General features: G+C 47.2%; 1 protein-coding gene across 2 annotated transcripts; it reads left to right on the top strand.

The window, feature by feature from the left end:
- Positions 1 to 43: 43 nt before the first annotated feature.
- On the top strand, positions 44 to 25,827 carry LOC308062660 (uncharacterized protein). Of its 2 annotated transcripts, XM_080384450.1 has the most exons (5): positions 44 to 1,379; positions 1,461 to 1,559; positions 2,262 to 3,548; positions 18,182 to 24,049; positions 24,679 to 25,827. In XM_080384450.1, exons 4-5 carry the CDS (start codon positions 23,369 to 23,371, stop codon positions 25,102 to 25,104), a joined length of 1,107 nt encoding a protein of 368 aa, XP_080240576.1. In that variant the 5' UTR covers positions 44 to 1,379; positions 1,461 to 1,559; positions 2,262 to 3,548; positions 18,182 to 23,368; the 3' UTR covers positions 25,105 to 25,827. The 2 variants fall into 2 exon arrangements, with proteins under 2 accessions (XP_080240576.1, XP_080240575.1); XM_080384449.1 differs by having other exon boundaries at positions 44 to 3,548; positions 21,530 to 24,049.
- Positions 25,828 to 26,554: the final 727 nt, after the last annotated feature.

The following is a 26,554-nucleotide window of genomic DNA, read 5'->3' as shown; positions in this document are numbered from 1 at the left end:
CGGGGCGGGGGGAACGGAGGTGGTTCTGGGCGGTTCCTGCGGGAGCGAGGGGGTCTCTGGGCGGCTCTTGGTGGAGCTGTGAGGCGGTGGAGGGGCGCCGGGCAGCGCCTAGGGGAGCAGTAAAGAGATGAAGGGGCCCCGGACGCCGTGAGGGGCTAGAGGTGGCCTGAGGAGACGGAGGGGTCCTGTGCGGCTCCTGGGGGGTCGTGAGAGGACGGAGAGGGGCTAGGCGGCTCCTAGGGGAGCCGTGAGGAGATGGAAGGGCCCTGGGCGGCTCCTAGGGGAGCCATGAGGAGGTGGAGGGGCCCTGGGCGGCTCCTAGGGGAGCCATGAGGAGGTGGAGGGGCCCTGGGCGGCTCCTAGGGGAGCCATGAGGAGGTGGAGGGGCCCTGGGCGCCATAAGGGGCTGGAGGGGGCCCAGGTGGCTCCTTGGGGGCGCCATGAGGGGATAGAAGTGCCATGAGCGTGCAGAGGGGGCTGGGCAGCCGCCGGGGTGTCGTGAGGAGACAGAAGGGGCCCGTAGCTGCCGAGGGTGTGTGTGAGGGGACAGGGGGGCAGCTGGCACCGGGGTCTGTGAGGGGATGGCCACAAGGGAGGCATGGTCCGCGTGGGAATTGGGAGCAGGTAGTTCTGCTCTGGGTTTCCCCTCAGCCCCTGGCTGTGTGATGCTTGCTTCCCAGAAGTACTGGAGTTACTTACCCCCAGGACAGTAGATCTGGGGGCCCCTGGTGTGCCTGTTCATTGGAAAGTACAAGCTCTGAGTCAGCTCAGTGAGGAAACCCGTTGCTGCTCAGGCAGATCTCACACATTTTCTTCCTTAAACATGCACTTCTGACTCCTTGTGGAGTCCTTGCACAGGGGCTCAGGAAACAGCAGCGGAGTCTCAGCTGGTGGTGCTGATCCTGAACCCCTCTCACTTTGCCTACAGCCAGTATGAATCTTAACAGTTTCTTGGACAGTGATGCTCAGATTTCCACCACTGCATTTTTGAGGCATTGGTGCCGCTGCCTCAGTTTTGAAAAGAGAGACTTGTGAGAATAATGGCAGCAAGTAAAATAGAGCCCTGCATCCTGTAGTTTGCAATGGACGTTAAAGTTCATTTGTCTGAAAGAATATTTACAGGTGGGTAACGATAAAAGAAGCTTTTGTATATGTGGCCATAAGAGCTGCAGTAGCACTACTAATTCCTGTAAGCATATACTAACTGCTGAAGTGTGGAAAGAATGGAGAAGAAAGATGACAATGCATTTTTTCTTCAGCTTGCGAAACTGATTTCACGGAAGACAGGATTCAGGCAGAGTACTGCCTCTCGGCCTTCCACCCTCAGCCAGCTGAGAGCCAGCTTGGGCACTTTGAGGCAAGAATGGTTTTTGTAACAGGTACAGAGTTTTGAGGAGAGCTGTTTTAAAGCTTGCTCTTACTTGACTGATTTGCATGTAGTCATGTTGTGTCATTACTAGAAGGTGCTTGTAGCAGAGTAAGTGGGGAAATACAAAACCTATGTTGAACTGTGGCTGCTGAGCTCAAGCTTGGATGCAAAAGGCACTCAGAAATTATTGGTCAGTATTTACATGTTGCAAATTAATCTTTAGATAACTCTTCTGTCAGAGGGTAGGGGAAAGACCTGCAGGATATTTCCTTTACCGTCCTCTCTTCATCACTGACCCACTTTAAGGATGCTGGCTGCATATGTAAACTTTGTGATCTCAATAAGCAGGTCGAGAGGAAGGCAACCTCAAAACAATCAAATGGCAAACTCACTGTCAACTCCAGTTGATATGACTTTACAAGGCAGGGTGTGGGATTTGGATTTTAGTAGGGCTAGATGTTTTTTTAAACACAGTTCACTTACTAGGAATTTAAGACAGCATTGTTTAAGAAGTCTTGATGCTTAGATCTTAAACAGTTCAGCTCATTATTCCACTGATGTAATGCAGAAGTTACTGTTAAGAAACAGCCTTTCATAAGTGGGCATCATTCAACTATATATATGCTAGTTTTATTTTTTTCTGTAAATAAATGATTAAGGCTATGGTATTTGACTTGAGCCTGTGTAGCAGTTGTGATAACAAGAGTCTTGGTCATGTGGTAATACTCAGACTGTGCTACAAATTATTAGTTCAGTTTACTCATGAAAAGTGCTTGCTTTTTTTTTTTTTTTTCCACAACTGGCTTTCACTTTGTTACATGCCTCAAATATTTTTCAAAATACAATAGTTAATTATGACTTGAAGTTTAAAGACACTTGATCTGTGTTTCAGATTACTGCTATCCCTATTCCCTTGACCATCAATATTTGACTCGCAGCCCTGAAGCTTTGTATCACAGTTACTTTATAAAATGAGGAAATATCGTTACATTCCACTATGTAGATACCTGATGAGTCTCCTTAGAGGACAGAGTTAATGTGTCTGAACCTAAGGGATCACTGCGGTACTACTTGGATTATTTTCAGTTTTAACGTAAGTGAAGTCCCATATGCCTGATTGATAGCACGTTGATAGTATTTTTCCTTTTCCTCCTATTCTTCCCTTATTAATTAACAGTGGTACTTAAGAGGAACAGAGGGAATACATGTTTTGTCATAAGAGGCACCAGAGAAAGGTGTTGTACAAATACAGTGGCAGAGTACTGCAACAGGCTGCAGAGCTTGTCTGCGCGGACACCTGCCACAGCAGATTCAATCCCACAAAAATCTTATAATCCTTCTTTAACCTGATAATCTTAACAGCAGCATTTTACCATGTTGCAAGGTTGAGGGATGAAGTACATTAGTCTGCTCTGTTGCTGGAATTCAGAAACTTGTGGTTTTGTATTCAAAAGTGCATGTGAAGTCTGAAGCCTGAAGAGCATGTCCTTTTTACACAAATATTGTTCAAGGCTGGCAGCTGAAACACAGTGACCTTGGCTATGATATGGAGATCTCCAAGTGAAGCAGATCTCCTGGCTTGCCTGTCAGACTTCCCTTCAAGCTGTGCTATTAATCAAACACCGCAATAACGCTTCTTTAGAGCTTCATTTTGGTGAATTTATTTAACCTTGTACATGACAGGAATTGCGCAGAGCTAAATAGCAGTGGAATGGCATTAACTTGACCCTCATCTTGGAGAGCTGCCGAAGGAACATGTCCTTGTCAGTGCACAGAGACAGCTGTGAGCTCTGGGACCAACAAAGTGGGGAAAAGTCAAAGGAAAAGATTGTCTTATCAACTGCTCTGCCAGTTTCCTCCCTTTGGAAATATTGCCAGAGCTTATATGTTGAAGGTGAAGTAAATACTAATAAAGCTGCCATTAATTAAAATTTCTTAGGGCTTTAGTGGATTAATTAAATGGTATTTAAAGATGTTAATTGTGGCAATGTATTACCGTCATCCTACAGGGCTCAGGAGAAACTAGCATGAAGTGCCACGCAAATGCTGTTTGCCACACTCCAGAAGAAGGACTTCAGACTGCGACAAGGGACAATACCTTAGCAACTCAAGGGAGAACAGAGAGCCTGTCCCAAGAGAGAAAGCAGGCTTATGTAGCCTGTCTGGAGAGAGATGGCAGGTACTATGGGCAGGGGAGAAGCAATGACTGGCTCTGAATATGAATATGAGTATGAAAAGGACGGAATAGCATGTAATAAAGAAGGAAAATGGTTTAAGCTGAGAGGATGGTATTGGTGTAAGAGCAAATTTATTCATCTGGCTGTGACAAAGTTTAGGTTGGAAGGTGGGTGGTTCCTAGCTGTAACAGTGTTGGAGCAGTCTTTGGAGCTGGTACCTGAGACACTGCATACCAGGTAGATTCAGCAGAGGAAGCTCCATCTGCCTGAAAGGCCCATGTGATGCACTGGCAGGAGAAGGAGACTCTAAGCTAACCTGAGAGCCTCTGCTGATTTGATTTGCTGAAGCCCATTCCATTCTGATGATTTGCCCATTTCTTTGCTAAATAAATTGCAAGAGGGGGAAGAAAAGGTTAGATTCCAGCAGTTTGGGAGGTGAATGAGAAGCCACAGGAAGTGCTTCCTGTATAGAAATTTAAATGGGGGAAAAAATCCCCTGCCACAGGGTCAAGCTGATTTCTGCAGATGTCTATGGTTGCTGGTGGAGATGGTCTCTTTCACGTTGCTCCTTTACCATAGACTCATGTGTAAGTTACCTTCAATACTTCCCTCCCATCCCTATTCTCTTAAGCATGTTTTGCCCAATATTTCTGGAAGCAGAACCTGATTCACAGATTTGTAGCCTTTATCTGGCCTCACATCTGTCAGCAGTTAGCTCCTTTCATGGAATTTTAATGAATTTAACAGTTTTAAGAGAGCATTTAGATACTTCAGCAGAAATTCATGAGTCAAAGCCCCTCTGCACTCAGCCTGTCCAAATGAGAGCATAAAACTGTACCATTAGCAACATTTAATCCCTTTTGCCCACTTCTGAAGTCAGAGCTGCACATATTCCTAATTTTTTCCCACCCAGTCAGTGTCATGAGAGGGCAAGCCAGAAAAACAGTTCCCCCTTCCTATACACAAGCTACTGTCTATATTGAGGTCTGAATTTTCCAAGGGAGTGGATGTGGTCCTGACATCTGGATTTAATCCAGACTCAAATTCCAGGCTTAGATCTGAGAACTTCCGCTTCTGGTCCCGAGACCAGCAGTTCTTAGAGAGAACTTAGTTTACCTTTTAAGGCAAAATTTGAGGGTTGTGATAGTAGCTGCATAGTGAAAATTCTTCCCATGCTGGATTTTTTTAGCAAATTTTCCTCCTTTGGATCCACTGTCATCTTTATGGGACAGAACAGGAAGTCTCATTTCTTTATAGGATCCTCTAATCGGTAGAGAATTCAACCAAGCTGGAAGTGCTGCTGAATGCTGAGGCATGTGTGATCTGTTGCAGAGTGACTGAACAGCACCCCAGTTCCAGAGATGCAGGCCAGGCAAGCTTCTTACCCCATCTATTACCAACAAGCACTGAGTTACTTTTCTCCCCAATGTAATGGATATCTTATACAATTCAGGAACTCCCAGTGCGTCCTCACAAGGGTGTTAGGTCAGGACACTTTTGCCCATCTGCCAGGCCCCAGGTGCTGCCCATTGATGCAGAGGAGTTTAGTCTCTTGGCACAGTCCCATTACAGGGACATGACTTAGGCTCAGCTGGGACAGCAGAAGCTGTTGCCACCCTCATACATACCCTGTACTTCTGCTGAAGGGAACCACTCTCACACCAGGGCTGCTGCAGTTACAGCCCATCGGATTAACTTATCCAGCAGTGGTTTATCTTCATTCCAGAGTATCTCTTTGACATGCCTCCAGTTGCTTCAGATGTGGAAAATCACACAATAGTCCTTTTTTTATCTTGCATCCTCGAGTTTGTCTTGCTTTTTGGAGCTCACAGCAGGAAATGATACACAAATCCTTCCAGCTACTGTGAGCTTTGGCGCACTTTGCAATGATTTGCATTCACACCCTTGTTTGCTCCTCTCTCAACAGTTTTCTTCCTTCTTTGAGAAAGAACAAGTAGACTCCAACCAGTATATTTTTAGTTAGGATTGTTGCTGGGCTTCAGCCTGTCATTTTCCTTGCATGTTTCAGCCCTCATTTCTCCTCATTAGCTACTCAGGCAGAGACACCACCTACTACATCCAGTTTAGGAGCCTGAACTCTATATAGTCAGCAGCAAGCAGAAATACCTTAGAAAAAGTGAATCTGAGTGTTTCCTGTACAAAGGTGTGAAAGGATAAGGAAAGGACTTAGCTCTGAATTCAGAGCTCTCTATAGCTCTCTGTAACTGGAGTTTCCAGACAGGAATCATGTGGCTAGCCTGCTCCTCTCTATATAGGAAGGACAGCTGACAGAGGAGAAAAGAAGTGGGAGAAAAGAAGCCCACTTTGAATTTAAATGCTCCAGGCTCAGAGAGACACTCAAGTCATGTTTATGTAGTAAAGCATCTTTGCTACACCAGGTAGCTCTAGTGAGCTCCTACTGCTGCTCATATCTGCATTAGTGTGGGCATTTGCAGGAAGGTGGAAGTCAGAGCAGAAACAGGATTGATTGTAAAAGGCCTTGAAAACAAGGAATTGTCCTACAGCAGTGAAAAATGCTGTGCTGGAGCCAATGGGCTGTCTCTTTTAAAGCAACGTCGATGGTAGGACTTTTCTGTGAAGCAGAAGACAACTAGAAATCAAGAGCGTACCTTGTTCTCTCTCTCTTGCCCTCTAAAAATATACTGGGTTTGGCTGGGATAGAGTTAATTGTCTTCATAGCAGCTTGTATGGGGCTATGTTTTCGATTTGTGATGAAAATAGTGCTGATAACACAGGGATGCTCTAGTTGTCATTGAACAGTGCTTGTACAGTGTCAAGGGCTTTTCTGTTTCTCACACTGCCCTGCCAGCAGGTTGGTTGGGGTACACAAGAAGCTGAGAGGGGACGTCCCCAGCTAAGCAAAGGGATATCCCACGTTATATGACATCAAGCTCAGGGTGGAGGCTGGCTGAGGCTGCCGTTGCTCAGGGACTGGCTGGGCATTGGTCAGTTTGTGGTGAGCAATTGTTTTCTTTTTCATCACTTGTTTTTCTTGGGTTTCGTGGTGGTTTTTTTCTCTCTTGTTTTTGTCCTTTTTTTTTTTTAATTATTAAACTATGTTTATTTCAATCTCCAAGTTTCCAGTTTTACCCTTCCGATTCTCTCCCCCATCCTACCTGGGAGTGAGCAAGTGTCTGTGTGGGGATTAGCTGCCTACTGGGGTTAAACCACAACAACAACAAAAATATCTCTGACTTGTATACCTGTCCCATGGGCCGGCCACAGACACCTTACAAGTCAGTAGCATATTCAAGTGCTGTCACTCCTCCCTTCACCCCAGACTCAGTTTGACATAGTAAGTTAAATCCTTTGTATAAACTGATGTTGTTTTGTTTGTCAAAATGGAGATTTTTTTGGACTAGACAGGTTTTTAATCAGTACTATTTCCTGCAGTTGTACATGCTACCTTTTTTCCCCCCAAGTGTAATAATACAAGTAAGATTGCCTTTTCAGCCTGGGAATAGGGATAAAAGCATCCTGTGAAGTCCTAATGGTCTCTGATCTCTTTTGGGCAGGTGAAATGATGGGATTTCAAAAGGCTGTCACCTTAAAATGTTTATTGTAGGGATAGTAAACCTACAAGCAAGGCTGGTTGTTGTGGTGTGTTTCAGCAAAGGCTTATTCTTCTCTTACGCATCCAGTATTTTTATTTCTTCTGCAAGGATTGATAATTCAGTGAAATAAGGAGGAGAAGCATTTCAGAATTAAATACCTACTGATGACATGAGAAGGTGGGGGAAAATCCCCCTCCTGACTAGACCGAAGCTGGGAGTTCCTGTGTGGGTGGTATTCCATGAATTAGTACCTACTAAGGCAGCTGAGTACTGTTATCTGGGTGGCTTTTCTTCTTATCCCAGCTATTCCATAGCATTAGATATCGCTGGTTTTGAGACAGTCTTAAGAACTGTCTTGGAGAAAAGAAGCAATAAACAGAGGGAAGTGTAGAGCAGTTTTGATCTTGTATTGTTTCTGTCAATGGTCAAGGGAACTTTATAGTTGAAGAATTATTTGTTACAGTTTATATTAGTTGCTGTAGTTGTATAGTCAGTTAGAATTAGCTCCTTGAAAGAAACAATCCAAAGTGTTGAGAGGGAGGTGGCCAAGCAGCACAGCAGAAGGATGCCTGGTATCTAAGTGGAGATGTTCCAGACGTGAAAATAGCATGAAAGTGTGTGGTAACAGGGTATGAAACATCCAGAGCCAAACCCACTCCTGTGAGTGGGAGGAAAGTCTGCATGACGCCATAGCCTGTGTGCCACAGCAGAAAGCTGGAAGGATGAGCTATAGCCTTCTTGGTGTCCAGTTCCTTCCTCTGCAAATCTTTTTATCTCCCAGTGTAAGCATTGGTGCATTCTGCCCATGGGGCTTGCTGTGCTATTTTGCAACAGCTCTTGTTGATTAACCTTTGAGGTGCGAGATGTGTTATTTCTCCTCGTGCTCTAAAGATTATAGATAAAGTTAAAGGGTGGTGATATGTTATGAAAATGAGAAGTGTGTCAGTAATAGGGAAGAAGGGGCCTGTGCTGAAATATTAAAGGAGGAGATTAGCACATCATTATCTTCAAATCTGAATTTCAGAGCTGCAGACCAGAGAACTCTGTGACATGTTAAGGTTATTGGAGGCTTCCATTCCTTGTTTGCCTTTGTACTGAACTCTTAAAAAAGCTGGCAGGTGCTCTGTTTGCACTGTCTTACAAACTGCTGAAGTCATGCAAAGCTCTGGGCTCTACTTTCAAGGCTCTTGGGCCTCTCTGCCTGCCAAGCAGCACAGGCAGTATCAGGAGGAGTACATGTGAGGACCAGCCAGCACAGCTGGGATGGGAGGTTTCTTGGGGTACTGTGACCCCACTGGAAGTCTTTTCTGCATGTAGTTTGTTTGACCTGGTGGTCTGCAGCTGCTTTGAACACCATTCCAGCTATGGAGATGTATGGGACTAGAGATATCAAAGGAGTGAGTTATCTCTGCCTTGGTGTGCTGAGCAAACCTAGTCTTGTCAGGTATTGGCTTGAGGTGGTGGTAATTGTTGGAAAAAGTGTTGCTTTTGCATCTCCAGGAGATGCAGTAAAGAACGTGGAGTTGCTAATGTCTCTAATAATTTTCAGGAATCCCTCCACTTAATCGGGTGAGATGAACGTGCTTTCTCTTGGAAATGCACATTGTCCCCAGCCCTGGGCAAAGAAGAGAAAAGCTGATTCTAGGAAATGTCCTAGAAAGAGATGGAAGTGTGAATGTTGCATAACAAAAACAGTTGAAAGGGATCAGCTGAGAAATTAGGAGTGAAATGGCAACATTACAAACCTGAGGTTAAGTCATTCTCTTTATTTCCATGCCTGGTTTCTCATGTTGAATTGATTGGGAGGGCAAACCATGGGAGTAAAGGATGGTTTAGCATTAGTGATTGATCATGTGATTGACCTGTGTGCTGTGGTTTTACATACAGCTGTGCTAATCTTATGAAGCTTTTATATACATTAAAAAATCTAGTCTCTTCAGACTTGCAAGTTGCAGCACTTTGCCCAAAAATTTCTGCAGACATTCCGTAAGCTCCTAGGGGAACTAGAGTGTAGTTGTAATGGTTTGATTTTTTTTTTTTTTAGTACTTCCAATCATGATCTTTAAAGGCCTCTGGTCTTGACAAGTCTCTGCTTCAAAGTTTAACTTGAAAAAGCAATTCAGAATTCATGTTCTCAAAAAGTTGCATCTTGTTTCCAATGTGAAATTTGATAACGTGTTGATTAAAAAAAGAAAAAAATCTAGTGTTAGGACAGAAGATCTCTCTTTACGACACCTCTCTCTTAGCACTGATAAGGGATGATAGATGACACAGGGAGAAAGTACTGTGGTGTGGTGATGGTTCTATGTGGAGAGGTAATTTGCGGTGAAGGGTAGCTGATTCTCTCCGGCTATCAGTAGCACCAGCAAACTTTCAGATTAACTTAACTACACAAGGCTATTGCTGGGATGCTTGGGTTTAAGCTGTGGCTGAACTGTTTCCCCAAAAGCCCTGTATTTCTGTTTTTTTGTATTTCTGTTGTTTGGCATTTTGGAGTCTGCAAATACAGCCCGGCTGGCATGGATTAATTTCAGTGTTTAACAAGTCAAAAGGTGGTTTTAACAAGTAGAGAGGTGGTTGGGTTGCCTTGCAACGTTTGCCGCTAGCCCATTCACTACTTAAAGGTTAATTCTTCTGCCTCTGATAGAGTGTACTGAGCAATCTCTGGTCTGGTCTGGGTGTGAGGTAAGGTGTTTGGGTTTTTTTTGCCAAGCTGCATTTTGTGAGGCAACAGTGTCTTGGAAGAAGCAGTTTTGGGGAGAGATGTCATGCTGGGCAACACAAGTTTACTAGATCAGGCTCTAAGATAGGAAGCAGACATTCATTCTGTCCAACCTGTAGCAGGAATGAGATCCTGTGGTGGAGGGTGGGTACTTGGGAGGGCGGCAGCCACACCTTCAGCCACAAAACAGGACCCAACAATAATATACAAAGGTGTGCCAACCCTGGATCCTTGTGCTATCTAGTGCTGAAATCCAGAAGGGTCGTCAGGGCTTGCGTAGTGCCTGGCCTTGCACTTTGGCTGGAGGAGGGAGAGCAAAGAAGTGTGCTGCTCTTCTGTGGGTAAATGAAGGGGACAAGCTCTGGGTTCCCTTGTAAGCCTTTGGGACCACGGATTGCTCCGTGCTACTTGTGCTCTCTGTACTACTGTCTCAGAAAGGTGGTAACCTTTTCTCTGTTTGCTTCAGCTGGGTTCCTAAAACTGCACATCTCCTTCACAGCAAAAGCCCTATCAAGATTATTTACCATGAAGGACAATGAGATTTTGAGTGAGTAATTGAGATTTAAAGCACCAATTACAAGAACAAATAAACTGGAGCTGCTTCCTCAGCTTGTGTTTTAATTGGAAGAAGTGATTTCAGTACATCCTTCCCAAAGTCCCTTGCACTGTCTCTTGGGCTTGATAGCCAGTGACCTAGTTTTCATGTACCGATCTTGCAGCATGTCCCTCACCCAGCTGCACTATGATGAGGGAGAACAGTGCATGTGTGTGGTGGTGATGATGCATATGCCTGGAGTTTGATTGCTCTGCTTTTTAAAGTTTCCTTGGGTAGAATTACTGTTTTATGTTTACTTGGCAGCTTTTCTCCCTGCTGTTTGTTCTGGTTTAATTCTATGGAGTCGTGTCTGTTCCCTGGTGTGCTGTCAGTTGTGCATGTTGCTGAATACAAAGCCTTTGGGGGTGGTAGTGAGCACAAGTGACACCTTAATAATGGATCCTGGAGACACGGCTTTAGTACTAAGCTGCCCCCATCTCCCAACAATTGTCAGTTTAGGGCTTATTAGTCACACATCCCTTCTTTCAAACAACTATTTTTAATGCTTCTTCTGTGTTCTGAGTCCTCATAAGCCCTGTTAGATTTTTCTGTCTTTGCTGATGGTGGCTGCTTTTTAATTGCTCAGGTAGCAGAAGTAGGGCTTGAAAACTCAATCAACATTATCTCAGCTGATCTCCCTGTCACAAGTGGATTTAAGCAGATCAAGATATTCATAGGGATCATGTGTGGATGCAAAGCACAGCTAGCTGTAGAGGCCAAGGCAGATCACATGCACCTGGACTGTTCTCCCAGGTGTCAGCCTTGCCCTCAGCCAATCTCTGCCACCCTGCTGCCAGCTGGGCTCTGTGCTGTCATGGTCAGGGGCCAGTCTTTCTGCCAAGTCAACAACCCGGCCCTGTAAGCACACAACCTCTCCTAACTTCATCTGCAGTGTCAAGCCCTTTTCTCCACTGTCCTTGATGCTGCTTTGCAGCACCTATGTCTCAGGGCTGTGACTGCCAGCCCTGCAACCCTCTGCACAAGTTGGGGCAGTGCACGTGGAGAAGCTGGAATCTCTTAGCTTCTCCCACAGGAGTCAAGGGAAGAAGTGACTTGTGATAGCGCACCCCAGCATGGAGGGGTGTGGGGGAGAAGAGCAGGGCTGCAGGTGAAGTGTGGTGCAGGGAGCCAGGGCTCAGCTGTCCATCAGGGTTTGGTACAGCTCCTCTGCTGGAGCCTCATGTCTGCTGGCCCCTGAGCTGTTTTCGATCCCATCTCTCTCCTGTTTCATGGTTTTTTATGTCAGTGTGGTTTGGGCAGTGGGTAGTGAACAGGCTCCCGGCTGCCATTGCTTCCTCAGAGGAGATGGGGAGAGTCTGGCATGTCTGCTGGCTAAAAGCTTGGCAGAGAGCAGGCTGGGCAAAGCAGGTGCTGCTGCCAAATGGGATATTGTCCCCAGATCTCTGGGGGCTGGCATTACTCCAGCCTGCTTCGGGCTTAATGAGCTACCTTATCTGTCATGTTCCCCATGGCAGATCGGGTCTCTTCAGGATTAATTAAGGATCATAACTGTGACCTAGTTACCAGACTTGCACTATTGTTAGTGGAGCTCTCTGAGCCACCAGGCTGTTTGAGAGAGCTTCTTACCCTTGTCTGCTCTGGTTACTCGCTCTATATAGCCTTCTGGGACTGACTCTGAGCCCCAGGCAGGATCACGTTACATTAATTTCTCTAACAGATTATTGCTTTACCCTTGGGTAGGTAGCTAGCTGCTTCCTGCTTGCAGTGCACTATCGGTGTGGGGATTAGATACGCTGGCATACATCTTTTGCGGTGTTGTCTCCCATCTGGAGTGGAGGGGAGATGAAGATGAGAAGAGGTCAGCTGCAAGATTAGGGAGGATGGTGCTGGAAACAAAATCTTGAGACAGTCCAGTTCTGTGCTGCCGTGCCTTAAACCATACTGGTGCTGAAGGGCTATCCCTGGGTCTCTCTTCTCTTGGCTACTCAAATCCTTCTCATTTCCAGTTTGTACTTCATTGTAGCAAGCCTTTAGGAATGCTTCCCATAAAGGAGCAGAAAAGACTAGAGCTTGAGAAATAAATTGAGTTCAAGCTCTTCTAACTCTGGTTCTTGCTTGCCAAATTTTCAGGTAGGGCAGTGTTCCAGCTGGAAACTACTCAGTCTCATATTCCTGTGGTCTGCAGACCTGCTACAACCAGGTCCTTCCTTTGGCTGGGAAGGGGCAGCACTACAGGGATCATGGTGGGGGACTTGTCCCCTTCACATCTACCTGCTCTCTCCTTCCCTCCCTTTTCTGCTTGTTTGATGAGAGCTTGCCTTGCCTTGTGGATTGAATCTCATGCAGCCGGGCCCTTGCCTGGGCTCACAGCCTCGTGCTGAGGGCTGCACATGGCGTGTTTACTGTTCATGTGAGGAGGGTTTATGTCCCTGAAGCTCCCCTCAGTCCCCCATGGTCCTTAACTAGCCTGATATTCTGCTTAGGGTCTGATCATGTCCCCAGTGGGATCACAGCAGCTCCCACTGATTTCAGGCAGGAAGAGCGTGAAGGAGGCTGTTGAGTGGGACCCCTGGGAAACAGCGCTTCACTTTGTCCTCAGAAGCACGCGCAGCGGGGGAACCGCTTGGCTTTTCTCCTCTGCCTCAGGAAACATCTCTTGAGTTCCAGTGACCTGCTTATTATGTAGGTCATCATCAGCTGGAAGGAAAAAACAATTTCAAAAGTAGGAGAAATCTAGCAGGGTTCCTCCGCTGAGCAGCTCTTTCTGGAAAAGCAGGGAAAGTTGCCCTGGGGGAGGTGGCAGGCAGCGTGGCCTGTTCCTCTTCCACCCACCCCGGGCAGAGCACAGAGGGGAATCTCTGCAGCTGAAAGGATGTGTGATACTCTGAAAGCAAGCAGATCCAGCGTGCCCTGTGATGGGGGAACAGTGCATTAAGGTGGACAATAGGAACTTGATTTGAGTGGTCAGGGGTTGTTTGCCCTCCAATGACTTTCTCAAGCTTGGTTTTGGTAATTAGGAGGTTGTTTCTGCTGGTCTTACCTTGGTTATGTGTCTGCACAGCAGAGACCTGTGCCATGTGTGCTGGAGGAGCTCTCCCTGCTGGGAGACAAGGCTGTCCTGCCAGGGATAAAAAGGGGACACAGAACAAGCAAATGCCTCTGGGTGCCAAAAGTAAACTGAGACCTGAACCAAAACTCATCTCAGGGTTGTGCCGGTGGCATTACCCGGGGGCTGCTCCACTTTGCTCGTAGCAGAACTGACACCTTGTGACACCCTGAGAAAAGAGCCTTAGTGTAAATTTCTGACTGACCTAAGCAAGGGACAAATTTCCCTGTGAACAAGAGGTTTGGTGAAGTCCAGCTTCACTCATACTTGCTTCTGATGCAATAACACTTAATATCCCTCACTATCCTCACTTCTCCCAAACCCCCGAAATATCAACTGGGCTGGAGACACCTGCGCCTTGGCTGCTTCGCGCTTGGGGAAGTATGTTTGTGTGTTTGTTGGCCAGCCAGCAGGCAGGTAGAGAGCTGCAGCCTTTCCTTTGCAGGAGCACAAATATGGCTCCCCTCTTTACGTGCTCACTGAAGGATTTCTCTTTCCCTTCAAAACACACAGAAACGCTGTGTTTTTGAGACAGCCAGGCTTGACAGGAGAAGCTGAAGTCACACACAGGCTTCACTAGTAATCAAGATGAAGCAACACAATCTTGTAATTGTTACCTTAGAAAATAAGATTTCAATATGCTGTGGTTTTGGCAATGAAAAGGTGTATGGGGAGGTGGGTTGTGCAGTTTTTTGGGTCTCCTCCCTGGGTCCTCATCACGCTATGTTGCTGCTCACTGTAGCAGGGCTGGCTGAGAAACCTCTTGCTGGACACTTGTGCTGTCAGTGCATTCACCCCTGCTCAGGCTGAGTGTTTGAAGCCTCTCCAGTTGCAGGCAGCTCCTGGAACAGACTCTTGTGCTTGAAGGTGCAGCTGACCTTTTTGCAGAATACAAGTTCTTGCAGAGCTGCTTGCTTTGTTTCAGATGTGCTTGTCTCCTGCAGCCTTTGCTCTTCACTTTATCCCAATATCTGCTGTGCTGTCTTAGATAAAGTACATCTGTCTGCGATGGGACTGTCTTCCCTCTTCAGCTTCTTGATGTTGGTGGTTTCTGGTTAATATATGAAGATCTCTCTGCAGATCCCAGTTCTCTGGCTGTCTAACCCAAGGGTAGGCTGTGCTCCTTGTCTCATCACACCACAGCAGTCTAGAGAGAAGTCAATGTAGGAAGTATTACAGCAATGAAATTTTGAACAGAATGACATTTTTTCACCTACAGTAAAAAGACATCTCCCATGTTTTGTGCACCCACACGGAGCAGAGTATTAAGAAAGCAGGCAAGCAGGCATGTAATTTAGCTGGAGGCACTGCCATACGATCTGCCAGTGTGATGCAGACAGCTTGGAAGTCTTACTCAAGATGTAGGATTAGGTTAAGTTTCTAGCACAGGCTTTTCTGAGTTAGACAGGGGACGGGTGCCCTGAGGCTGACATTGTCACGTTGCCTTGGTGGGTCCTTGCACAATGAGGCCACTGTGTGCTGTAGACAGCAGTGTGCTGGAGCTGTCATGTACTTGTGGTGAGAACGTTGAGGATAGCCTGTTATCTTTGCTTGGAGGAAGGGTTTGATTAGAAACTGTCTCTTAGATGTGTGGTTATTGAATGAATTGCTCTTTCAGTATGTATCAGCCATCTCCATATACGTGCCAAGTGCATCTGTCCCGGGCACGAATGCAGCTGGTCTAAAGGAAAGCAGATGAGCTGTCCTCATCACAAGCTTTTCCTCACGCTTTTTCTCAATTGCTGTTTGCATGGAGCAATTCTCCAACAATATAAAACACAGCAGCAAGGGTGAGTCAAACAGATCTTGTCAGGGCTGTCCTATTTTTTCTTTTTTGTTGTATTATAAATTGAATCCACAGTGTCACAGGGCACAGTGCTGTTCCCAGCATGATTGGTGGCAACAAAAAAACCCAGGAATGGTATGTATTGTGTGGTAGCTGGGGAGAACTTCCTGTTCCAAACATCTCCGACCTGTCTGGGGCTTGTTGCCATGAAATTGTGGAACTTAAGTAAAGAATGATTGGGCTGTGAAAAAATCATTTTAGTCACTGATTAATTTTGTTTACTTATGTATGTCTCATTGTCTGCAGAAGTTGGTGCATCTAACTCAGGTTCTTAAATGGGACGCAAGGTGACCTGGTGGTCTTTTCCAAGGGAGTAATAGGTGTTATGGTCCAGACATAAACCAGTCCTGAGGTATTGGAGGGCAGGTTGAGACCTGTGCAGGCAGGCTGAGGTTCTTGCACCTCTTTGGGAAGTGTCTGGTGTTGCTCTGGGTAAGAAATGAGGTTAGGCAGCTCTTGGACTTGACTTCTTGAGATGGAGGTATTGGCAACACTCTGCCTAGCCTGGGGCTCTGCACAGCTTCCTGTTGTAAGAGCACATCTGCCATTTGCTCAACTTTGCTTAGCTTGTCTCAAGATCTAGATATTGTTTAATACAGGTTTTCACCCAAACCACGGGACAACAGTTTAACGATTATTGTAGCCTCAGATGTTGTCAAACTATTATGGGTAGTGGAAGAGCTGTTCTGCAATATGAGGGTCTTTAAAGTAAACACCAGCCTGGGTCTTGAATCATAATTAGGACTGCTAGCGAGTAGCTGTCCCACCAGTTACTTGTCCTGCAAGCTTCAATTGTCATATGAATAAAACAACTTTTATTTGAATTAATCTCAAAGCAGAGGGTGCTTGAAGGAGTAAAACACCTTGGCTGTTTGCGCTGCAGTGAGCTTGCTGCAACCTGGGGTTGCTCTTTCCTGCATGTCCCCCACCCTGCCAGTGCTCAGGTCCTGGCTTCCACCTCTGCGGTGGTGCAGTGGCCTCCCAGGGTGGGAATGAGAAGCACAGCTGGGCCCTGACAGGCAAGATAGGAAGGATGTGGAGGTGACTGTGCACCTCTGGATGCATGTCAAGGGAGATGAGGAGGTGGCGTGAGGTCACTGGAAGCTCAGACTGATGGTCTTAGCATGGCTCTGCACTTCTTTCTGCAGCCTGCACGCAGATCCTAGCAGCTTCTGTCCCTGTCCCTTCACTGCCCCCTTGTTCATGTGGTATTTTCGGACACTGAAAGTGGCCAGGATACCCTTCCCACCATTCATCAAGAAGAATGAGATGGCTTAATCACAACCAAACAAAGCCTTAAAGGATCACAACCAAACAAAGCCTTAAGGATCACAGCCTCCAGTAAGCCACTGACATCTCTGGTTGCTTACCCCAGTGTGGCCACTGCAGCTTGGAGTGTGACCATGCAGGGAACTGGCTTTAGAGCTTGCTTGTGCTGGGTGAGATCCTCTTGGGGGGGACAAGAAAATAGACCAGTGTCCCAGCATGAATCAGCCATCCATTTATGTACAGCTACTCCTTCTCCAGTGGTACCAGGCAGTCCTGCAGGGTGATGGGCTGCAAGGATAAAGGGCTGACTCTCCTCTTGTGACAGGAGGGTTTATGCTAGGCAGTTGTGTCTGGCTACTGTTTGTGAGAGAAGAACAAGACTCCAGATTTGGACTGAAGAGCTTCCGTACTGTCTGGGCATTCAGGGCTGAAGATCTGGGAGCTAGTTCATGATTGTTCAAGCTTTCTGGTTTGGAGGTTCAGGCTGTATTTCTAGGAATTGAGGAGACAAAGCTACAAACAACAATTTTCTGATTTGATGCCTTTTCAGATTTGGTATTGCAGTTCTCTTGCATTTTAAAGATTTTTTGCTAGGCTGTTATATGATGATTCATTCTTGGCTTCCTTTTTCATCTGTTTTAAGCTGTACTTCATGATGGCACACAGTTGCGCTGCCTGCCTGCCAGCACCTTTGAAAGTGGTGGCCTTGCTTCCACTCAATGAAAAGCTCAAAGAAAAGTAAAAGCTTTTAAAGGTCCCTAAGGGATCTCTGAAATGACATAGCCAGTGGATAGAAACTTACAATACACTGACCAGGAAAGAGGCTGTAGCAGACTCGAACCATAGTAGCCATGAGGAAAAAAGCCCCCAAACATGCAGAAACTAATTATCCAAATACTGAATCCATGAGGGACCAGGTTTCCTTAGGTCTCCTGTTGATGGAGCTGCTTGCATGGCAGAGGAAATAAAGGTGCTCACAAATTAGGAACCAAGTGAGCGAGTGAAAAAAAGTTCTGGATTGCCTGCAACTATTCATCAGTAGTGTGAGGCAGACAAAGGTTGAACATTAATTCTATCCAGTATCTTCTGTAATTTTTTTCACTTGCTCAGTGCTAAATCAGTGTAGCTATCTGGAGGGTGGGATGGCACACACACCACTGCGGGGAAGAGCTGCTTTTGATGGAAGTGTGAGTGTCCACCTCTGGGGGATATCATGCCAGGCCAGGGCTGCTAATTGCCAGTTAGACTGAATGCTGCTGAGCTGCCAGAGTAAATGTATGCTCTTGTGGGACTCTGCCTCAGGCAAGGTGCTACTTGTGGCAAGCATGTGCACGAGGATTTGGCCTCCCTTTGCATTGAAGGTTGCTTCCTCTCTGGAGTTACCCTGCTGCAGTCAGTCCCATTACAGATAATGGTATCATTGGACAAATGAGAAGGTGCTGACTTAGCCTGTGTTAAACCCCTGCCCTGGATTTCTCCAAGCCTATCAGCTATGAGTCACTGTGTTTTTTATTTACAAAATACACGCAAATGATATCAATATAGAGTAATGCTATTACAGATGCTGATGTTTGGACATCAAGCTGTGTTTGCAGAGATGAGACAGAGAAGTTGCACAATCTGTGTAAGTCGTCACACACTCGTAAGAAAACCAGTTGGATATCTCAGTTTGTCCACCAGACCTATTGCTTCAGCCCAGTGACCTGACTCTATGGCTGCTTTTACTATGTAAGGGGTTTGATTTTCTTGCTGCAAAGGTGGTTTGCCGTGTGTGGGCTTTGTATCATCTGGCCATCTCCTCTACTGCATAAAAACATTAGGTCAAATGATGTAAGAGCATCACATCTACACAGCTGTATTTCATTTGGGAAAGGGAGAGGTTGTATAAAAGATAGGTTTAACTTAAAACAATTTGGTAAGTTTACTAGTAGGGGCTTTTTAATACTAAAGCCTCCTCTCCATGGTCTGAGCCCAGAGTGAGTGCTAATGTCACCAGCAGAGCAGCAACCAAGGTTCAGCTCAAGGGCAGCAGTGCTGTACCACACCAGACAAGGACATTCACCTACGTAAAAGCATATGGTATGGTTGGCAGCAGGAACCTTTAGCTTATGTCATCTGGAGGTGAGATGAGGGTATGGTACATCTTTATAGCCGCAAGGAAATGTTTGTGTAAGTTTGCAAGAAACATGTATAAAGCAGTTACCATAAAATCATGCTTTTGCTATTTGGTTGAAGTTGTAAGAATAAGGCAGCCCACTCCAGAGGTGTGGCAGAAAGTCTGCTCTAGCATAGTCCTGAGCTAAGATAACAGACAACAGGTAGGTGTGAGTAGTTGGGCTAGCATGATAAAGTTGGGAGTCTTTGTTTATTATTTATGTAAATAAGATGTGATAGAAAATTCTCATATTACTCTTCTTTGGGTCATTTTTATCCATGACACCAATGATTGCAACATCAGTGTGACTAATCCCATGCATGCGATTTATCTAAGATGTCTGTTTCATCCGAGTTTAGACTGTTTGTTTGCACAGTGTGTTGTAATATTTCACAAACAAGAAGCAGAGCAGCCCTGTGCGGAGGTGTCTGCCCTCTTTGGAGATGGTGGCCTGTCTTCTGCTCAGGCTCACAAAAGGCAGAAAAAAGAACTAAATGCATGAGACACTTTGAGAAACAAACCTGTAAAATCCCACACCACCAGGCGAGGAGGCTTTGTTTTGTGCAAAGAAATGGAGCCTTGAATACTTGAGTCTTGGCTGACTGTATGTGACAAGTTAGACCAAACATCCATCCAGCTAGCAGCAGACACTAAGGGAAGATGCTGTTGTGCACTATGCTCCTGGCAATCCCCTAAGCCAGAGGATACAGCCCAGGACATAAAAGTGCTGGTGAACCCATTCTGCATTGATCTGTCTAACCTTTTTATGAACTTGCTTGGTTTAGGTCCAGAACTTGGCAACGATGTTAGACAGTTCTGTATCATTTGGAAATGAACTTCCTCCAAATAAATTAGTATTGTTTGCTCAATGTCAACTGCACTTTCCTGCCCTCTAAACTCTAGGATTGCATATCACACTGTCATAAAAGTTGCTGGTTTTTACAGCTCCAGTTTGAAAGGCATAAGATTTCATTTTGGCTAAGTATCCTGTAATGTCAACAGCTTACGTTTCTGACATCTTTTGTCATGGCGTAAGAATTTATGGCAACTCTGTTATGCTGGAGTGTTTTTTCCCTGAAGGTCAGGACAGCTGCAGATGAAATAGCCTATCCCTCTCTGTGCCAGTCCCTTACTGTATCTCTGTGATTTCTAATAAACGTTTGCTGATTAGAAAAGTTGCCTGTGGAGTAATCCAACAGAACTTAATGCTGCCGACCCTAATTGTTCAAGAAGTTGACTTAGCAAGCAGGATCCTTCCCCTCTGCCTTCTAGTTACGAGTCTGTGTGGTGCACTTACATTTGCAATTAGGACCGTTCTGCATAACTAGGAAAACAAAACAGTGATGCTTTTAGGATGAAATTCTCCTGCCCCCTGAAATAGGACACCGGATCTCTTCAGGTGAATTCAAGATACTGAAAGAAATGTAATAAAAATAAAAGGAATTGGAAACTACTGGCCTGGCATCTCCGCTGTAATTATAACAGTGTTCAGCCACTGCCTACACTTGGCAGAGGGTACTGTCTTCTGTTGAATGAAGCACCCAACTAGCACCCAGCTTGGCCATTCTCCAGTGCCTGGTTTAGTGTGGCACTTCTCTGGGCAGGCAGCACCTTTCTTCTGCTGGTTCTCCAGGGAAGTCCCTCACACAGGACAAGTTTCAGTGGATCACTTCCTCATTCTGCCTTTCTATTTCTACTTGCAAAGGTTGGAAGTTACCACAAGCTTGAAAATTGGGCAGTAGCTATGCAGCTCTTGAACTGGTATCTATGAATGCAGCTATGGTAGAGGCTGTGGAGCCTGCTCACATCAGCTGAGGGTCCGGTCCTTCTGTGCAGTGGTGCTTACTCAAGAAATCAAACAACCCCTGAGGAGCAGTTGAGTGTGATATTCCCCCTGTTCTCCTCCTGGCTGCTTGGAGCATCCCAAAGCCCAGTAGGTATTTTCCACTCGGCTGTGTTAGCAGGCTGTGTAGATAAATACGTACATGTTCAGCAGGCTGAGCAGGAGAATTTGTGCATGTCTCTCTCCAGGCTGGTCTGGACTTTGTCATGTTCTGCCTCCCCTTCCCAGATGCTTCTTTTCTGTGCTTCAGGCTTCAGTACAGCAGGATATGGCGTCACTTTTGGTTTTGTCTTTGGAAGAGTAAACAAAACAGAAGGCCAAAAGCCAGCTGCCTAAAACACATTCCTCTGCTGTGACTAGCAGCATCTCTACTTCAGATACAGGCATCCACTGTTTGCATTGCTCGTTCTCCTGGCAGGGGATAAGGGCTTTGTCTGCCTCGCTTGATTTGAGCCTAACCTTCCTCATCTTTCTAATTTTGAGATGCCTAATATGCTCTCCCTTACTCCCACCAGAACCGGGGTTCCAACTGCTTCCCACATCTCCAGGAGCTGATGAAAAATATCTCATACAATGGGTCAAGGTATAGTGATAGACAAGAATGCTCTTGGTCTTGATAGAACCTGGTGTATCTATCAGGTGCGTTGTGGACCTGGCATTGAGCTGAAAGGCAGAGGAATGTGTCTGCTCTCTAAGAGGGAGTAAATCTGAACAAGAAGTGCGGGATTGGGTGGGAAATAAATTCTTCTGAGAAGGCCTGAGGTGCTGCAGGGGAGAGTGGCGTCTCCTACACCTCAGGATGATTCAAAGCAGCACATCTCAGTCACTGCACTTGTAGCACTTCTCTTTTTTTTGACTTGTCCATCTTCCTGTGACAACCAGCTTCTTTCTTCCCCTTTCTACTTTTGCAGGAGAAAACAGAATGAGTTGCTTCCAGAAGGTGAGATGGAAGAGATGGCTGCGATCTCTGGTCCTGGCTCTCCACCCAAAAGGGTTTACCCTGCTGCCAGCAACTGCACATTGCTTGCTGTTCCTTTGCTTGTGTGAACACTTGGTGAGCTTCACTCTCGGAACAAGTTTAAATTGCTGAGGATTTCCAGGAGACAAAGTGAAAGCCAAAAGCGGAATATGGACACTTTTCAAGGGTCAGAACATGTTAGGAACTGGCTTGTTAGCTGAATCTGTGTTTTGGGTGGAGGAGTCACATCCATTTGAAAGTTTAAAGCTAGATAGTGAAATGCCCTCTGCTTCTGTTTCCCAGCACTTAATGCAATATTAAAGCTATATTACAGCATTTTGAAGGACTCACACTTAGATATAAACTGTTCCATAGAGGAAATATGTACAGTAATGTTCATGCTGCTCCCTTGTCCTGCTGCTGGTGAATCTCCCTCTGTTGACAAGCTCTTCATTCACCAGCATGATAGTGGCAAGCCTGCTTTTAGCACCATTTCCAAATTTAGCCAATGCTTTGAACAAATTGTCAGAGAACAGTGACCTGGGACTGCTAACAAGGTGAGCTCAGGGGTTGTTCTGGGCTTTGAGCTGTCTGCTGGGCCTCTGTCACCTTAGAAATAGTCTCCCCTGTTACAGAGCTCGCAAAGTGCTGCAGCCAACCTGCCTCACGCTGGGCTGCAAGAGAAGCAGGAGCTTAGATACCAGGTACCATAGATGGGTCCTTTACATTGATCCTGCTGGCATTAAGAGGGTTTACGCCACACAAAAGCTTGTGGCAATGTGTTTCAACAAGGGAAGCCTTTTCCCCTTGCTTGGAAGAAGTATTCATAGCCCCTCTGAATTTCCAGCTGCAGGACAGATCTCAGGGTATATGTGGAGTCCTTGTTCACAGGAGTGCTGGCCTGGAGGAGATTTATCAGTATTGTGGTAGTGCCTGGAGCTTTGGGTCAGTGTAGCTTCAGTTGAACATGTAAAGCTGGCTCAGTAAAAAATGTTGCCAGCTCCTCAAAACCAGGGAGGGTATTTCAGGGTAAAGTTTCTTCATGTGCCCAATTCTGTTTCTTGGCAAAACCAGGAAAAGGCAAAATGTCTCCCATCCAGTTGAACTCCTCTAGGGTTAAAGAAGCCAAAGGATGAAGGGCACAGTGCAGCCAGTGCCAGGGAGGAAGCGCACTGAAAGGCAGGAGCACATAACAGCACCAAAAGCCTGGAGCAGAAGAGTGCCTAGTGGCTGTGACAGAGGTTATGACAACCCACATGATATAGACAGCTTGATTGTCATCATGTACTGGGCTGGGCTGTATGCTGGGCTTCCCTGAAAGTGGCTGCACAGCTCAGAGGGAAAGATGCTGATCTTTCACCAGCCGATTGTACTTCTCTTAGAGCAAAAATACTCCCAGTGTCTGGGGAGACTAGACATTACAGTCTGCAGTCCTGCAGAGTTTAGAGATGGGAATATTTGGCTTGGATTTGAAAGAGTGTGCAGCCAAAATCTGTAAGATGTTTCCACAGCGAATCATAATAACTTCAGAAATGGGGCACTGGGATGCCCAACGCTGCCACCGTCCCCGCTCCTCGCTGCAGACCCCCCTGGATGCAGCTGGACACGGCACGGTCCCCTCATTGCCCACAGCCCTTCAACAGCTTCGTTGCCTTCGGGGCCCTGCAGTCCCGCCAGCGGCGGCTCTGCCAGTGAAAAGCAGCAACAGAAGTTGCTCTTCAGCAACTGCTCCTCCGGCTGCTCCTTTCTGCCAGGCCACCGTTTTCAAACGTCACCGTGACGTCGCATTGTGATGTCACCACTATGCAGCACGGGCACCACAATGCCGTGCCGGAATATCTGCTGGGACCCACAGCCAGCCAGTGCCAGTTGGCCTTTGCTTGCTGACTGGCAGGACCGAGGCCTGGCTCTCCACGGTGGTGGCCACCGAGGCAAGCTTGGCACAAAAGCAATGGAGCGAGACGTGTCTGCTCAAGTAACACCATCCCTGCCTGCTCCAGAGGAGCTGGGGCAGTGGGCAGACATGACTTGTGCTGGCCCTCCAGGACAGGGGGAAGGTGCCCCCCGGGACGCTGCCATGCATGTGGTAGGGGAGGAGCGGCACGTCCAAGCGGGGGGTGACGGACATGACACCAAACAAGTCCCTCCTGCTTCCAGCAAGAGCGTGGGCCAAGGCAGTGGGCTCCTGTCGCTCCGCTTTTCACAGAAGCTTTGGACAATGGTGGAAAGTGACCAGTTTCGGTCCATTTGGTGGAGCAAGGGAGGAGAATACGTGGCCATCAACGAGAAGCTCTTCAAAGAGGAGGTGCTGGGCGGGGGAGGACCTCTGCAGGTTTACACCAGGCAGAGCATGAAGAGCTTCCTTCGCCAGATGAACTACCACGGATTCGTCAAAATGCAAGGGGATGGCGAAAGATCTGCCTCCCTGCCTGAGTTCCTGGCAGAAGAAGCAGCAGCTTCTGCTCACAGCAAGGTAGAGCCATCGCTCCGCACATCCTCTAACGCTCACGGGGGTCTTGGGGGAGGGACGGACCTTCGCATCGCATAAGGCCTCGCAATAGAGGGGGCGGGGAGGGCAGCGAGCGGTCCGGTTTTAGTTTCCTCCTCGGGGCGTTTTCAGGAAGGTTTGACTAGTAGAAACGTGGATAAAATGCAGTTTGGTTATACCTGCTTAGTTTGAACCCGTTACACGGAAAGACAGGCTCCGTGTAACCTCATTGCTCTGAATGTCTTTGCTACGTGTCTTGCTGCACCAAATGTGAAACCTTCCTGCCGAATGCCAAGAGGATACACTTAAGGACCCCAGTGTTACCTCCCTGCTCGTGCCCACCCTGGAGTTGCTGAACAGTCATGGTATTTGGCTTTTGAAAGCACTTCTTATGCTTTTGAAAAGCCTACGCTGCTCTTGCTGCCAGGGGTGGCGGTGACTGAACAGAACGTTTCACGTAACCTTTCGGCCTCAGCTTGAGGTTTCAGCCGTCCCCGAGAGTCCCTTCCAATACCCATGTTTGTCTTGTGCAATTCAGAGTCTGGGTTCTCGTAGCTTGGGCTTTTCCGGGCTTGGGATGGCGGCAACTGACTCTTCTCCTTTGCTTCTTCTAGGTCCTCTACTACTATAACCCCCTCTTTAAGAGAGGGCATCCCCACCTGCTGGAAAAGTGCCGGAGGAGGGCTGGCCTCAAGCGGAAAGCCCTGGAGATGGATGAGGGGCAGCCCTGCAGAAGACCAGGTGGCCAGCCTGCAGGGGACATGCCAGCGTCCACCAAGCGATGGGCTGAAGCACCTCCCAGCCTCGGTGCCACCCGTTCACCTCCACCGGCAGCTGCTCCCGCACTTCCAGAGCCAGCGGGAGCAGCGGGCAGCAAGAACTTCAGCCCTGTGGCCCCCTCCTCCCCACCACCACTCTCAGCTCTGCCAGAGTCCCCAGCGCCACTCTGCAGACAAAGCCCTCCAGTCCCCCACTGCCCCACCTGCACCTGCCACCTCAGGACTGCAGACGCCATCGGACCCCAGCGCGGCACAATCTAAAGAGACAGAAAGAGTCAGCAGCCCGTCGTGAGTGTCCGATGGTTGTTGCTAAGGAGCGCAGCTTAGAGGAGTCTGTAGCGAGCTTGGAAGAGCTGATGAGAAACTGATTGAACAATAAAGCTTTTCCAGTTGTCCTGTCCTGTTTGCACAGTGGAAGCCCAGACCTGAGTTTTTATTTCACCTAAGCAGAAGCGAGCCCACAAGCCGTTTAATCATCTTCCATTAACAGTTAAGCTCTAGATTCTTAGCCTTACTGAGTAAAAAGATAGATGGTGTTTGCATGATGCACGCACTGAGGGTGTTCTTCCTAATGGCAACATCTGAGCGAAAGGGGGATGCCATCAAGAATTTTTGGGGACTACATACTTGTTTGAAGTAATAATATATTAAAAAGAAAAAGGTTTTGAATCAAACCACACTGAAATCAGAAGTTTGCACAACTCCTCACAAATCAAGAGCTCCCCAGCCAGAAGGTGCCTTCTTTCCCTGCACATGTCCGCTGGTGGTCTTGGTTTCACTGGACACTTGCACGGTGCAGGCTTGGAAGAGGGCATTAGGACATTTTTTTTCCACTGAAAGGGTTGTCAGGCATTGGAAGAGGCTGCTCAGGGAAGTGGTTGAGTCACCATCCCTGGAGGGATTGAAAAGACCTGTAGCTGTGGCGGTCAGAGACACGACTGTCCCTGCAGGGTGGGCTTGGCAGTGTTAGCTTAATGGTTGCACTTGATCTTAAGGGCCTTTTCCAACGTAAATGATTCTGTTCTTTCTAGGAAAAGGTTTTCTTCCTGTGGTTTTCTTCAGTATTTTAATACCACTTGAAAAAGCCGAGGATGGGATGAATGTCCCTCCTCCTCTTTGTCGGACACTTGCTCCGTGCTTTGGACTGCCTTCTCCTTTATCTAGTGGACGCCTCCTCCTCCATACTTGCAGCTGTTCTTTGTGTTTACACCACTGCGCAGATTAAACACCTTGCATCGTGTTTCCTTAACAGACACCATCCCAGTGAAATGACAACAAGCAGCATGAGGACGTTTCTGCACATGTCAGAGGCGGCCAGCTGAAAAAGTGCCTGAACAGAGCACTGGGGTGCCCAACGCCGCCGCCGTCCCCGCTCCTCGCTGCAGACCCCCCTGGATGCAGCTGGACACGGCACGGTCCCCTCATTGCCCACAGCCCTTCAACAGCTTTGTTGCCTTCGGGGCCCTGCAGTCCCGCCAGCGGCGGCTCTGCCAGTGAAAAGCAGCAACAGAAGTTGCTCTTCAGCAACTGCTCCTCCGGCTGCTCCTTTCTGCCAGGCCACCGTTTTCAAACGTCACCGTGACGTCGCATTGTGATGTCACCACTATGCAGCACGGGCACCACAATGCCGTGCCGGAATATCTGCTGGGACCCACAGCCAGCCAGTGCCAGTTGGCCTTTGCTTGCTGACTGGCAGGACCGAGGCCTGGCT

The sequence above is a fragment of the Falco punctatus genome, assembly GCF_963210335.1.
Source record: "Falco punctatus genome assembly, chromosome: 4".
Taxonomy (NCBI): Eukaryota; Metazoa; Chordata; class Aves; order Falconiformes; family Falconidae; genus Falco; species Falco punctatus.
This window is presented reverse-complemented; position numbering and strand designations above follow the sequence as displayed.

Excerpts from the sequence above, each read along its gene's own strand:
- LOC308062660 (XM_080384450.1), top strand. The coding sequence starts at position 23,369 with ATGTCACCACTATGCAGCACGGGCACCACAATGCCGTGCCGGAATATC. Across the intron at positions 24,050-24,678 it reads CAGCTTCTGCTCACAGCAAG|GTCCTCTACTACTATAACCC; the intron begins GTAGAGCCATCG and ends TGCTTCTTCTAG.